Source organism: Garra rufa, chromosome 10 (genome assembly GCF_049309525.1).
Source record: "Garra rufa chromosome 10, GarRuf1.0, whole genome shotgun sequence".
NCBI lineage: Eukaryota > Metazoa > Chordata > Actinopteri > Cypriniformes > Cyprinidae > Garra > Garra rufa.
This window is the reverse complement of record NC_133370.1, coordinates 28,037,946-28,054,214: the sequence shown is the minus strand read 5'-3', so window position 1 is coordinate 28,054,214 and position 16,269 is coordinate 28,037,946. Positions and strand designations below refer to the sequence as shown.

Here is a 16,269-nt window from a genome sequence, read left to right as displayed (position 1 = left end):
CGAGATGCGTATCGGATCGGCATTATACCTTAGATGCCCAACCCTAATACAATGGCAGTCAATGGTTACCAAATCTTTGAGAAAAAAAAACATACACAGACAAAACCAAATGAAACCCTGCGGCTCGTGACAATACACTGATATGTTAAATGAACTGTATGTAAGAAATTTATTTCAGTTAATCATAAAATGGCCCTGACATGTCACTAGACATTAAGAAATCATGTTCATTTCAACAGTGGTCCAGCCAGGATATTGTCATTTAAAAGTGACAGTTACAGCCCACGACTGATGTTATTGTTGTCATTTTGTGTTTTGGTCTGAGGCTCCACCCTCCAGCGATCGACTAATCACAAAGTCAGTAGAGTTTCGTCCTCCGGGTTGCCAGCTCAGCTGCAGTTACGAATGTGTCGGATAAAACATGTATAACGTTACGAAACCTAAAAGCCTCGTTATGAATCCGAAATACGTCGTGACAAAGTCCGAAATAACACAAGGATTTGTATAGGAGATGCCTTTGAAAGATGGAGACGGCTGAAAACGGAGAAGAATTTGAAGACAGATGCCATCGTTGCTGATTTTCTCCTGGACAGGTAAGATTCATCTATGTTTGGCTAACTTTGCTTCCGTTACACCGTTCTACAGTATTTTGAAAGTGATTGCAGTACCAGTTTTGGCCACAACCTTACATACGGTTCCTTTAAGACACAAAACGATCGGTCTGTGCAAGAAACTGAACAGTATTTATATCATTATTTACCTCTGTTTCACTGCAACGTTCAACTGTCCTGAGCACGTTCACAACAGCCAGTGAGTGGCACGTCAACTTGACCTGCCATAGTAGACGTGGAAGCGATCTGTCGCGCGTATACATCATTTATTGTTTACACAGTGCATAGTAGCTACTCAAAATTGTAATTACTTGTGCTTATTCTGATTCTGGCAACCGATTAACAGATTATGTTTCCTTGTGCAAACTCATCCGGGAGTGTTGACTTCTCATCGACTACTATTGCCAGAGCATGTTGACGTGTCACAAGCCGGCTGTTGTGAACGTGCTCACAACAGTTGAACGTTGTGATGGATCAGAGGTAAATAATGATATAAATACTGTTCAGTTTCTTGCACAGACTTAACGTTTTGTGTCTTAACACCTCAATGTATCGTCATGAGCCGTTGGGTTTTCATTTGGTTTGGTCTGTGTATGTTTTTTTTACTCTCAAAGATTTGGTGCCCATTGACTGCCATTATATGACTAACAGACAGCAACGGTTTGAGTTCAAAATCTTCGTTTGTGTTCTACTAAAGAAACAAAGTTACCTACATCTTGGATGTCCTGAGGGTAAGCAGATAAACATCCAATTTTCATTTTTGGGTGATCTATCCATTTAATTCATGTTTATTTTTACATTATCATTTAAAAATTTGGGGTCAATTTTTTAAAAAGAAATTAATACTTTAAATAAATAAATAAATGCTGTTCTGTTCAGCAAAGAATCCTTAAAAAAAGTATTACGATTTCCACAAAAATATTAAGCAGCACGACTGTTTTCAACATTGCTAATAATAAGAAATGTTTCTTAAGCACCAAATCAGCATATTATGCTGATTTCTGAAGGATCATGTGAAAGAGAAGACTGGAGTAATGATGCTAAAAATGTAGGTTTGCATCTGTCACGTTGGGAAGGAGGAGATCAATGAGGTCTGGGTCCAATTGCAGGAAAGTATATATTTAATGTAACAGTAAATAAACAAACAAAACAAAAGGCCAAACCGGCACAACACGACTAGAACCAAAGATCAAAATAAACAGAACAGAAACACAATCTAGAGCAGGATCAAAACACAGAGAAACACACACGAAGACAATGCAGCCAGAATGAGGAGTGAGAGATGAGCAGCTTTAAAGTCTGTATAATTGTGAACAGGTGTGAGTTGAGACGAGTGAAACGATCACAAGACAGGTGTATACAATCAGGGAAGTGCAGTGTAAGGGAAAGGGAAACAGCGACCTCAGGTGGCTGAGGGAACCCACAGCCTAGAGTCATGACATTACCCCCCCTCTAGAGAACGACTTCCAGACGTTCCCCCACGAAAATAAAAAAAAAGAAAAATCTGGAGGGAGGAGGAACGGGGGAAGGTGAACAAGGGGGAGGGACGGCGGGCCAGGTCCGTGCAGTGAGTGAGCGCTCACCGCCGCTTCAGGCACAGAGTGAGCGATCACCGCCGTCTCGGGAACATCGCAAGCGGTCACCGCCGCCTCGGGAACATCGCAAGCGGTCACCGCCGCATCGGGAACATCGCAAGCGGTCACCGCCGCATCGGGCACAGAGTGAGGGGTCGCCGCCGCCTTGGGAGCGTCGTGAGCGGACGCCGCCGCGCCAGGCACAGAGTGAGCGGTCACCGCCACCTCGGGAACATCGCAAGCGGTCACCGCCGCCTCGGGAACATCGCAAGCGGTCAGCGCCGCCTCGGGAGCATCGTGAGCGGCCACCGCCGCCTCAGGAACATCGCAAGCGGTCACCGCCGCCTCGGGAACATCGCAAGCGGTCACCGCCGCCTCGGGAACATCGCAAGCGGTCACCGCCGCCTCGGGAACATCGCAAGCGGTCACCGCTGCCTCGGGAACATCGCAAGCGGTCAGCACCGCCTCGGGAACATCACAAGCGGTCGCCGCCGCATCAGGCACAGAGTGAGCGATCACCGCCGCCTCGGGGAACATCGCAAGCAGTCACCGCCGCATCGGGCACAGAGTGAGGGGTCGCCGCCGCCTTGGGAGCATCGTGAGCGGACGCCGCTGCGCCAGGCACAGAGTGAGCGGACGCCGCCGCCTCGGGAACATCGCAAGCGGTCGCCGCAGCCTCGGGAGCATCGTGAGCGGTCACCGCCGCCTCAGGAACATCGCAAGCGGTCACTGCCGCCTCGGGAACATCGCAAGCGGTCAACGCCGCCTCGGGAACATCACAAGCGGTCGCCGCCGCGTCAGGCACAGAGTGGGCGGTCACCGCCGCCTCGGGCACAGAGTGAGGGGTTGCCGCCGCCTCGGGAACATCGCAAGCAGTCGCCGCCGCCTCGGGAGCATCGTGAGCAGTCACCACCGCCTCAGGAACATCGCAAGCGGTCAACGCCGCCTCGGGAACATCACAAGCGGTCGCCGCCGCGTCAGGCACAGAGTGGGCGGTTACCGCCGCCTCGGGCACAGAGTGAGGGGTCGCCGCCGCCTCGGGAACATCGCAAGCGGTCGCCGCCGCCTCGGGAGCATCGTGAGCAGTCACCGCCGCCTCAGGAACATCGCAAGCGGTCAACGCCGCCTCGGGAACATCACAAGCGGTCGCCGCCGTGTCAGGCACAGAGTGGGCGGTTACCGCCGCCTCAGGAACATCGCAAGCGGTCAACGCCGCCTCGGGAACATCACAAGCGGTCGCCGCCGCGTCAGGCACAGAGTGGGCGGTTACCGCCGCCTCGGGCACAGAGTGAGGGGTCGCTGCCGTCTCGGGAACATCGCAAGCGGTCGCCGCCGTGTCAGGCACAGAGTGGGCGGTTACCGCCGCCTCGGGCACAGAGTGAGGGGTCGCCGCAACCTCGGGAGCATCGCCAGCGGCCACCGCCGCCTAGGGAAGAACGCTAGCAGACACCGCCGCCTCGGGAACATCACTAGCGGTCGCCGCCGCCTCAGGAGTCCCGCAAGTGTAAGACAGAACATACACAACAATGCAGCCAGGAAGTTGAGTGGGAAATGAGAGTTCTTATAGTCTGTGTGATTGTGAACAGATGTGGGGATGATGAGTGCTAATGACAATGACAGGTGTATACAATCAGGGAAGTGCAGTGCTAGGGAAAGGGAACAGCGACCTCAGGTGGCTGAGGGAAGCCCCACAGCCCAGATCATGACAGCATCACAGGGATAAATGTCAATTTAAAATAGTTTAAAATAGAAAGTTACTTTATATAATACTATTTCACAATAGCACTTTTGAACAGCAGTGTATACCACGGTCAGAAATTACCAAGGGCTGAACAAAAAATTTGTTAAAAATGAACAAAAATACTCCATAAATTCAAGCTAATGTGGCAAAAAAATAAAAAATAAAATGCCCCTGCACAATTAGACAATTACATTTAGATTTGCTCACACTGCATTAGATTGCTTTTATGTGCTGTTTTGTGCAGCGTTGAGCCATATAACTAATCAAACGTGTTTCTGTTGAACTTAGGAATGCACTGGCCAAGCAAAGGTGCTTAGATTTTTCAGGTGTAACAGGATTTTTTTTGTATAACTTGCGCTAGACTAGACTAACGTCATGAATTGACATGTTTGTTTGTGAAGCCAGAATGTGAGGTGCCCAAAATGCAGACATGAAACAAAAAACATTTTAATATTGTTTGTTATATCAATATTAATAATCATTATTACAATATAAAGAGCAATGATCTACCTTAATGATTTTTGTCATACTATTGCATCCATTTGAGATCCTGTTTTTTCTTTACATGTAGAAATCAGACACAATTTAAACAGTCTATTGTTACTGACAAGAGTTTAAAATATTGGTTAAAGTAGTTAAATTTAAGTATCTGACATTAAGGACAACATAGCATGGTGATTATAATAATACGGTAATTATAAACATTGCCCTTACAAATGTAAAAAAATGCCCCTGGAAATCAATTCCAGGCGGCAATGGAAAAGTTTATTTCTGACCATGGTGTAAACTAATTATACTTTTTACACTAAAAACTGCAAACATTATAATCAGTTGATGGACTAATATGACTAAACAATATGTGTTTGCAGTTAAAAGAGATACAAAGTCAGACTGATGAGTCTCTTCAGGTCAGTTGAGAGCATCTCAAATTACATGGCTGTCATGCTGTTTGGATGATTGCCCTTTGAAGACAGTGAGCTCATTAACTAACCAACACAGAGAGGATATGAAAGATTGACTTTATTCTAACAGTTTATCCCTCAATTTTTGGCCACTTCAGACGTCTGAGCACATAATTGTGTTAAAAAAATGCAGGCCGTGAAACTATTCCAAGCGTTGGACAGCGATGGATGCAGACACAACAATATCTCTAAAAGAGAGGTCACCTGCCAACTCCGACCTGTTGTATGTCGCCCACAGAAACTGAACGACAGAATCATGTTTACTGCATGTCACCTAATTCTGAATCTCCATAGGCTGCCACATCAAACCTGATGACAACCCGGGATGCTGTTAAATGCTTGGATGCACTATATTGTCTGCAAGTGATTCCTTCGTTTCTTTTAACCTAAACACTTACAGCACAAAAAAAAACTGTAAGAAACATTTGCTTTATAACATAATTACAATATTGGACAAATACCTAAAATAGACATTTATCTAAATTGGAAATCACATGCACATCTCTGAGCTCAATAAAGTTATTCATCTGCAAGGCATTTTAAGGTCTAGAAGTTTGCCAAGTGAGTGATCATAAGATCTACAAGTAAAGCGCTTCACTGAAAGGCTGGTTTTATTGTATGCTCTGTATTCTAAATCAGCAATAAAAATCTCTAAGTACAATAAATACATTAGTCATCATCTGTATACCTGTATACAACCCTGTAATGTTCTCCAACATCACATAAAGCCCTACAGATTTGCTAATTTTTCTGTAAAAATCATAATCAAAATAGCCTGACACATTTTTTTCCCATTCACACATTGTAAAACTTTGTCAAATAACCTAAAATAAACTTCATATGGAGATAACTTAAAAAACAGTCAAATATAGTATTTAATATGACTAAATCAACCAAAATACATACTGTTACTTTATAAGTCACAACATAAAAACAGCACCTCAGTATAACTGTACTCACTTTTTGCATACTTGTGCTGTTCATTTTGCATTTAAAAGCAACCCAGTGGTGTCAATACAGTACTAAACGTGCTAAAAGTTGACTCAAAAGTGTTTTATATATTTAAAAGCATTCACCTACCTTCCATCACATGAAGCGCAGATGAGAGGTAACTCAAGGCGAGATGCGCACCGACGAGCCACGACAGGAGCCTAAACGAACGCAGTGATGTTTAACGCAAATACACTATAACATGATGAATTATCTGTTTATCCTATCCACTTACCAAAGTTTCATTTTCTTAAGAAGTTGGAGCGTAAGTTCAGTGCAAAAACGTGGATACCAACACTTCCAGAGTGTTGTCACCCACTCTCTCTCTGTGTCCTCGCTCACTTCTCTCCTCCTGACTGACTCTCCAGTCTCTCACTTCAGACTGGCTGAACAAAGACTGCCTCAGTCTCAGCACTAAACAGCGCTACGGACTGCTGAAATTCGACCCCGAAAAATCTCTGAGAAGCGACGGTCTCCACTCTTTCAAATCCGTTTTAGTGCAGTGACCCCATAAACAGCTCGGCTGTTCAATCTCTCAACAAATATGTTTTTTTTTATCATCCTTGGCTGTGAGCTACAGGACGAGCCGGGGCTGCCCTGGAATACTCTTATGTTGCACCATTATTTATTGAGACTAAACGTGAAATCTGTTTATTCTGAGAGAAAATGTCAGACGCAGTTTATTTACAAACTAATTCTCGAACAAATGCTCAAGTATAGAATATACATACAATACACTGCAGGAAAACAAAACACGCAGTTTAAAGTGTTGTAGCCAATGTATGCCAACTTGTTAGCCAAACCAAAAGGTAGTTCATGTTAAACCTTGCTAACAAGCTGCTACTGTCTGATATATATTTATTTATTTATAAAAATATCTTTAAGACTGCATTTATTTGATTCACTTATATATAAAATAAAATATATGTTATAGTTAAATATATTTCTGTTTTTCTGTTCAAATAAATGTTGTCTATTTCAATATATTTTAAAGTGTAGCGTAATGTATACCTGATGGCAAAGCTGAACTTTCAGGGCCTTTTCAGCAGATTTCAAACCAAAGAAACATTTCCTATTATTATCAATGTTGAAAACAGTTGTGCTGCTAAATATTTTTGTGGAAACCATTAGTTTGTAGGATGCTTTGATGAATAGACAGTTCACAATATACAGTTGAAGTCAAAAGTTTACATACACCTTGCAGAATCAGTATCAGATCATAAAAAAATGCATGTTATTTTTTATTTAGTACTGACCTCAATAAGATATTTCACTCGTTTCATTCATAAAATAAGCTTACATATAGTCCACAAGAGAAAATAATAGTTGAATTTATAAAAATGACCCTGTTCAAAAGTTTACATACACTTGAATCTTAATACTATGTTGGTACCTGAATGATCCACAGCTGTTTTTTTAGTGATAGTTGTTCATGAGTCCCTTGTTTGTCCTAAACAGTTAAACTGCCTGCTGTTCTTCAGAAAAATCCTTCAGGTCCCACAAATTCTTTGGTTTTTTAGCATTTTTGTGTATTTGAACCCTTTCCAATAATGACTGTATGATTTTGAGATCTATCTTATCACACTGAGGACAACTGATGGACTCATATGCAACTATTACAGAAGGTTCAAATGCTCACTGATGCTTCAGAAGGAAAAACAATGCATTGGGAGCCAGGGGTATAAACTTTTGAACGGAATGAGGATGTGTGCATTTTTCTTTTTTTGCCTAAATATCACATTTTCTTTTTATTTAGTACTGCCCTTCAGAAGCTACAGAAGATACTTACATGTTTCCCAGAAGACAAAATAAGTAAAATTTTACCCTGATCTTCAAATTCCAAAAGTTTTCTCCCCCCTTGCCTCTTAATGCATCGTTTTTCTGTCTGAAGCATCAGTGAGGGTTTGAACCCTCTGTAATAGTAAATAATAAAAGTTAATAGTTAAGATGTATTTTCCATCTAAATGCAAGAACAAAATCTATCGTTTTATTAAAGTATCGGTTAACAGTCACATCAGCACAATTGCCTTTCCATCATTATTATTTCTTCTTTATTCCCTGATGCTTTTAAGATAAGACTACATGCTTAGAGACAAAAGCCAGTGAAGATGAAGAATTCATGTACCACACTGAGCAAACTCCTGAGAGACTACTTAAAGTACTGAAGAATAACGTCCATGAAGGACCACCCGGGAGGCAAAAGCCTTGTTTGACTTTCACCAGGGGGCTTTTAAACCCCACACTGTCCCTTTAGAGACTTGCAGAGCTGCCTTAGGGCACTCATACCTCTCCCTGAAACAATGCAACAAATCAGGGGCACGGATCCTGTGTCAGACAAAACATCTTTGGAAGTCTTTGGTCCAGAACAAAAGATCCTGCTCCACAAGAGCCCTTATTCTTCATCATGAGAGTTATCATCATGAGAGAACTCATCCCGGTCCATTTAAGCTCTCATGTTTCAGCACACAAAAGTCTGCACGATGAAGTGTTTTGTTAAGGTGATAAATTAATGGGTGATTTTTGTCAACAACCTGCAATTAGCTAGTCTTGAAATGATAATGGTTTTGTGGGAAAGCCACTGAAATGCTGGAGAATACAGATGACCTGACATGCCCCAGAACTAATTGGAGAACTCATGCTCAGGGAATGAGCTTCAATTTGTGTAGAGATGTATGCTTGGACCAATCAAATCATATTTATGACTGTAAAGCTGAATGATTTACCTTCTAAAAATAAACATAGCTATGCGCTCTTAAAAAAAGATGGGTTCTGCACAGAACCATCAGTGCCAATAAAGAACCTAAGACAGTGGGTTATATTGTTGTCATTTATAGAGATAGTTTACCCCAAAATGAAAATTATATCAAAATTTACTCACCCTCATGTCATTCCAAACCCGTAAGACCTTTATTCATCTTTGAAACACAAATTAAAAGGGGTCATCGGATGTTGTTTGAAGAGTGAAAAGAGTGTTTTTTACACTACCATTGAGAAAGTTATAGACTTCTCATTAAGACCCTAAAGAATCATATCAACTTGTGGAAAATGAGCATCCGATGACCCGTTTAAGGTATTTTTGATGAAATCCGAGAGCTTTCTGTCCCTGCATAGACAGCAATGCACCTGACACATTCATTTTAAAGATTTTTTTTGGACTATTTTAACGATGTCTTTCCTACCTTTCAAAGCCTTGAACATCTCAGTTGCATTGCTGTCTAAGCAAGGTCAGAAAGCTCTCGGATTTCATCAAAAATCTCTTAATATCTTAATTTGTGTTCTGAAGATGAAGGTCTTACTGGTTTGGAATGACATGAGGGTGAGTAATTAATGACAGAATTTAATTTTTTGGGTGAACTATACCTTTAAGAACTTGCACAGACATAGTTAACTTAATTTTACTCAGGTTAAGCACTGTGGCTACAACTCAAACATAATGTGCTGTTGACAAGGTCAGATGTCGACTGACCTTAGCTAGGTTAAGTATACAGACGCCAAGTTAATAAGGGCTAACTCAATTTGCGCCCTGCAGCTTATGCCAGTAGCTTCTCCAAGAAGAAGTTTATGCAACACAATATACAACACAAAGCATGGTATCCAGTAGTTTGAACCAATAAAGGCACCACATGATTTTCAAAATCTGAACAGATTTTATAGGCTGAAGCATAAATTTTTGTGTTTGTGGCCATGACTTTCTGTGAAATTCGTTAATTGAGAGCATGACCAAGATTTTAGCATGGTCTTTCTGTGATCACATACTGAAGTTTGTTTTGATTTGTTTTTTTTACCCAATTTTTTGTATTTTTCTGTTTACCCAAGTTGAATGTCTATAAACATAAACATTATATATGTTAGTGAAACAAAATGTGACAGTATGGTCTCAGAGGAGCAGTCAGTTCCTGGATTTGTTATAGAAAACACTTGATTTCATTATAATGTATACAAACAAATACTGACGGATGTGTTTCCCAGCCTCCTGATGGCTCGATAGACTAACATGAGATTGTTTAAACGGTTTTGATGTCGTGGAAATGTTCTATGATCATCTTCCACATCTTCAAAGTCAGTGTCTCTCATCTAAACATGGGAAAGAGCTGTCTTCCTTATTCTCATGTCTTTTCTGACTAACTTGACTGAGTTGCTATTGAAAGCTTTCCCAGGATTTTCAGTTCTCATGAGCATTTCATAAACTTGTTACCTTCGGACTTACATTTAAATCTCATTATATCTTGTAAATTGATGCCAGGCATGATTAGGTGTATAATGCTGACATTATATACTCTAATACTCTTGAGACACATGCTGGGTTTCCATGTCCTAGGTGGACATATTATAGGATGTAATGGTTTTTCTACTACAAACTGTACTCCTCACAAAATATACTCCTCACAAAAACCTTTTTAGATTATTTAAAAACTTTATTCTGTATGAGTTATAAGCTTGTTTCCTCATTTGGACCAAAAAATGTCCCCACAAAGCCTAAATTTACTGTTATTACTATACTTGTGTGGACATTTGGTACCAATTACATAGAGAATACAAGTTACACACACACGCTAACACATTTGATTAATTATAGATTAACCTTTAACACAAAATGTTTGTCAATCTACATAAGACATTATTCTCTTTATGAAGCCTTTTTTACTGCATTGGTGAGCATAAGAGACTTCTTTCAAAAAAGCTGGTCCTAAGTTGGTTATACCAGCACATGACCATCTTAAACCAGCTCATAACCAGCTCAGGACAGACTTAAAGTGGCTCAAACTAGTTGCCATGCTTCAAAACATAACTAACCAGCATATGCTGTTTTTTTTTTTTTCAAAAGGGGGACTACATGGTCAACTAGTTAGGGTTTACTCACGAACTAAATCTAGTCTATTTGCAGAACCAATCCAGCACAGACCTACATGGACCTCCAAGCTGATTTTTTTCCATGGCATCTGAACATTAAGACATATTGTGTACCCCCACACTGTTTACTGCTATAGTAACCAAAATAATATCATAAGTTCAGAAGAGGGAACAGACTCTGCATTCACAGGACTGGAAGCAGTGACACAGTGTGACCCGAGAGGAATTTCATTTCGTGGGATGTGACTGTATTAGCTGCATGAGGCCAACACTCGCGCTGGTGAGGATGTCAATTACACAAAATACTGACCTCACGCTTTTCAGCATGCACCATTTATATTTACAGCAGTCAAGTCTGTAATCACAGAGAAGACCTTGTGTTGTACTGACTGTGGACAAATCTGTTAGAGCGCTCTTGATTTACAATCTAAAATAGAAATTAAGTCAAGAAGTAGTAGATGTAGTTCGTTGATTGAATCAGAGCAATTGAGTAACGTAACATGACACAAGAATGTTCATTTTTCTCCCTGAGGCCCACTTATAGTCTTAGTAGTGTATGTGTGCCAAAAAACATTAAATATTTAGTTTTATAGGAACATTTTCCACCCTCTCTCTGACCTTTCAAAGGGCATTTTCTGCTAGTGTTCCTTTAAAAGTTTTATGTGAACTTCCTCTTCACATGAGAAATAAAATGTGCTCTTTTTGACCCTTGATTCTCAATGACATGACTTCATCATGATTTTATGGTGGCTCCAGAGTGATTAGTCACATGGCCTTTACAGCTCAAGTAATTAAAAAAAAACCCTGCTTTTAAATTGAAAAAGCTAGATTTTTCATAATGCATATTTATAGATAGACTTTGCTGTAATACCACCTTGTGAATAATATTAATAAGCTACAGTTTTTATTTAAAAGTGTTTTTCATTGCATAGGGCTCTTACCTTATATGGTTCTTTGGAGATTAAAATACTAGATTTAAAATACAGGTTCTTCAGAGTACAGTGGTGTGAAAAAGTGTTGGTCCCCTTCCTGATTTTCATCAAAGATAACACAAGTAAACACAACATGCAGTTTTTTAATGAAGTTTTTTTTTTATGAAGGAAAAACTAAATCCAAACCCACATGGCCCTGTGTGAAAAAGTGTTTGCCCCTTAAACTTAATAACTGGTTGGGCCACCCTTAGCAGCAACAACTGCAATCAAGCGTTTGCGATAACTTGCAGTGAGTCTGTTACAGCGCTGTGCAGGAATTTTTGCCCACTCATCTTGGCAGAATTGTTGTAATTCAGCCACATTGGAGGGTTTTCAAGCATGAACTGCATTTTAAGGTCATGCCACAGCATCTCAATAGGATTCAGGTCAGGACTTTTACTAGGCCACTCCAAAGTCTTCATTTTGTTTTTCTTCAGCCATTCAGAGGTGGATTTGCTGGTGTGATTTGGATCATTGTCCTGCTGCAGAACCCAAGTTTGCTTCAGCTTGAGGTCACGAACAGATGGCCGGACATTGTCCTTCAGGATTTTATGGTAAGTGTTCCAGGACCATCACACTACCACCACCATATTTAACTGTTGGTATGATGTTCTTTTTCTGAAATGCTGTGTTACTTTTACACCAGATGTAATGGGACACACACCTTCCAAAAAGTTCAACTTTTGTCTCGTCAGTCCACAGAGTATTTTCCCAAAAGTCTTGGGGATCATCAAGATGGGTTCTGGCAAAACTGAGACGAGCCTTTATGTTCTTTTTGCTCAGCAGCGATTTTCGTCTTGGAACTCTGCCATGCAGGCCATTTTTGCCCAGTCTCTTTCTTATGGTGGAGTCATGAACACTGGCCTTAACTGAGGCAAGAGAGGCCTGCAGTTCTTTAGATGTTGTTGTGGGGTCTTTTGTGACCTCTTGGATCAGTCGTTCCTGCGCTCTTGGGGTAATTTTGGTCGGCCGGCCACTCCTGGGAAGGTTCACCACTGTTCCATGTTTTCACCATTTGTGGATAATGGATCTCACTGTGGTTCGCTGGAGTCCCAAAGCTTTAGAAATGGCTTTATAACCTTTTCCAGACTGATAGGTCTCAATTACTTTCTTTCTCATTTGTTCCTGAATTTCTTTGGATCTCAACATAATGTGTAGCTTTTGAGGATCTTTTGGTCTACTTCACTTTGTCAGGCAAGTCCTATTTAAGTGATTTCTTGATTGCGAAAAGGTGTGGCAGTAATCAAGCCTGTGATAAACCACAGTTATGTTTTAACAGGGGGGGGGGGGGGCAATTTTTCACACAGGGCCAGGTGGGTTTGGATTTTGTTTTCCCTTCATAAAAAAACACTTAATTCAAAAACTGCATGATGTGTTTACTTGTGTTATCTTTGATGAATATTTAAATTTGTTTTATGATCTGAAACATTAAAGTGTGACAAACATGCAAAAAATATTAAGGGGCCAACACATTTTCACACCACTGTATGTGTCTGGGTTGTTTAAATCACCAGCACTTTTTTTCAAATAAACTAGAAAATAAAAAGTTCTTTATGGGACATAAGTTCTCCTATGGCACTAGGCTGTAAAATGCTCTTTAGCTCTATTTGTGTCTTTTATTTTTAAGACTGTATTCCACCTACTTTTTTTCCCATGCTTGAAAGAGATGAATTGTCATGATGTTCAGACTGGGAGGAAAAGTCATTCATGCCAGAGTTAGAGTGTTGACCCTGGTTAAAGCTTTAGGATCTCCTAGTGTGACATTCACTTGACACCTACACAATACCTTCGCTCCTTCTCAAGAAGATCAAAGAAAAGAGGGGAAAGGCAGAGGGAATGTAGGATAAGATTCAGACTTTCTTTCTTTCTTTCTTTTTTCAAAAAAAATAAATAAATAAAATGACACTGAAAATGGACTACCCTTACGAAAAAGAAGTTTACTCCAGTGTGCTATCAGTATACTTCTTTTAAACTAAATTAGGACAGTATACTTTCAGTATACTTTTTATGTACTTATCAGAAATATATTGAGAATACATCTCAGAATACAATGTCGACCCATGAAGAGGTAATGATGACTGTCATGCTTTGGGGTGTTGATCAACTCCATCTACATTTTGATTATCATGAATAGTCTTTTTTGTTTAGCTTTTTGTTCAAATGTTGTTTATTTATTTATTTTATAATCTACCCACATGCAAGTACCCTGTTCTTTCTTTTGATGTGTTGTATGTTTAAATATTCATATAACAAAATATAAACAAATTAATACCTAAATATGGACATAGTAGTATACTTAAAGTATGATGTAAAGTGCACTTAAAGAAAACTTAAGAGTGTACTTGCAGTATAAAACTACTAAACTAGTAGTTTACTGAGACTATACTTCAAAGTGTACTAAAAATGCACAAAAAGTATTTAAACTATACCTATAAGCTCACTTTTAGTATACTTGCAGTTTTTTATATAATAGAAAGTGGGCCAATTTAGTCCCAGTGAGAACTGAAATAGTACACTTAAAAAGTATACTACTAGTACACTGACATTTGTATACTTATTACTTAAAAATATACTTGAACTTTATTTAAGTATACCTAACGAAATAAACATGAAGTATATTTCTTTTTGGTAAGGGTACTAGCACTGATAAGGACCTACTAATTAATTAACAAATTAATTATTATTTCAATTATAATATTCAGAACACGTCATATTTAGAAGTAGCACATAATACAGTGGCTGCATCTCATATGAATGTAAGTCACGTTTTGTAAAAATATATGTGACTTAATCATTAAAAGAGACCTATTATGCCCCTTTTTACAATATTTAATATAAGTCTCAGGTGTCCCCAGAATGTGTCTGTGAAGTTTCAGCTCAAAATATCCCATTTATCATGTATCATGTAATAAATGATCATATATTAATATGATCATTTATTATAGAATTTTGAAAATGCCTATTTTAAGTAGAAGCAGAAAGATACTTCCATGCAGGGCTCTTTAAATGTAAATGAGCTGCTGCTCTCTGCCCACTTTACTAGAATAGGGCTATGACTTTACAGCTTGTACCTCAGATACTCTGATAAAAAATAAAAAAATAAAAAAAACATCTGTATGAGTTTGATTATCATGTATATCACGCTGAAATCCTGCATTTGAAACCATAGTTTAAACTCCCGATATAGGGTTTTCTGAACGCACACATCCAAAGCATGCACACAGAAAGCGGCTGTCACATGGCATGTGAGGACTAAACTAACTTCTCTTTTATGTCTTATTGCACTTTAACTGTCAAATACACACAAGTCTATGTTAAAAACACACATGAGTTGTGTGTCTGTGAAGCTAAACAGCTGGGAAAGAAATTATATGTTTATATTAGATCTGTACCAGTGTAATATGCAGTAAATAAATCAATAAATCCACACTTTTCTCCTTTGAGGCTGGGACTCTAAATAATGTTCTGTAAAACATGGCAGTGCCGTGGGTGGAAACGTGCAGATTAAGGGGCGGTAAGATTCCCTTACCTTGTCATGGGGGGGAGCTAAATCAGAGTGGCTCATTTTTTCACATACTTGTAGAGAAATGCTTACCAGAACAAAGCTGCTGGGCTGTTTTTTTTTTTCACGAATTTAGGTTGGTAGATGCAATGGGGACCTGACTTAAACATGGAAAAATCAGATTTTCATGATATGTCACCTTTAAATCATTTTGAGTTTCTGGGGTGAAAGGCAACAGAGGCTTTGGCACAAGGAGCCATCACAAAACACTTGTATCCTCTAGTGCTGTGAACAGAAGAACCCATTATGTTGAGAGCACATCTCCGGTCTGTGGAAGAAGACAGACAAAGCGAATGTGGAATCCTCAATGAATATTTTGGTCTTTACTAAATAAAAATAAATGGGCCCAAAAAAAAAAAAAAAAATCCACAAATATCAATTTGTAACCAATGACACATTTATATAATTTTCTTTTATTTCATTTTGAATTATATTAACCAACAAATATTTTGATATTTGTGATCCCTGGACCACAAAACCAGTCTTAAGTAGTGGGTATATTTGTAGCAATAGCCAAAAATACATTGCATGGGTTAAAATGATCAATTTTTCTTTATGCCAAAAATCATTTGGATATTAAGTAAAGATCTCGTTCCATGGCGATATTTGGTAAATGTGCTACTGTAAATATATAAAAACTTAATTTTTGATTAGTAATATGCATTGCTAAGAACTTTAATTGGACAACAGGGATTTTCTCAATATTTAGATTTTTTTTGCACCCTCAGATAAAAAAAAGATCACATAGTTAAATCTCGGTCAAATACTGTTAAATACTTAAATACTAACAAACCATACATCAATGGAAATGGAAAGATGGTGTATAAATGTCAATTTTAAAAAATTGATCCTTATGACTGTTTTTTTTTTTTTTTTCTTGCTGATTTTAAGTAGAAAGTCCTATTGGTAAAAACAAAGTTACTGTTACATATATAATTATAATAATTTACCCCTATGTGAGGGCAGGTGAGCTAAAATAGCTCTTGATACAGTGTCTTTTTGTACTG

General features: G+C 39.3%; 1 protein-coding gene across 1 annotated transcript in view; it reads right to left on the bottom strand.

Annotated features, from left to right (window-relative positions):
• The window catches only part of col15a1b (collagen, type XV, alpha 1b), a 91,996-nt gene extending 85,750 nt beyond the window's left edge, over nucleotides 1–6,246 (bottom strand). Inside the window, exons 1-2 of the mRNA XM_073848776.1 lie at nucleotides 6,114–6,246; nucleotides 5,969–6,039 (exon numbers count right to left, since the gene is read on the bottom strand). Coding sequence (XP_073704877.1) covers nucleotides 5,969–6,039; nucleotides 6,114–6,124 — 82 coding nt within the window. The 5' untranslated portion in view covers nucleotides 6,125–6,246. The remainder of the gene's footprint in view (nucleotides 1–5,968; nucleotides 6,040–6,113) is intronic.
• Between the last annotated feature and the right edge of the window lie 10,023 nt (nucleotides 6,247–16,269).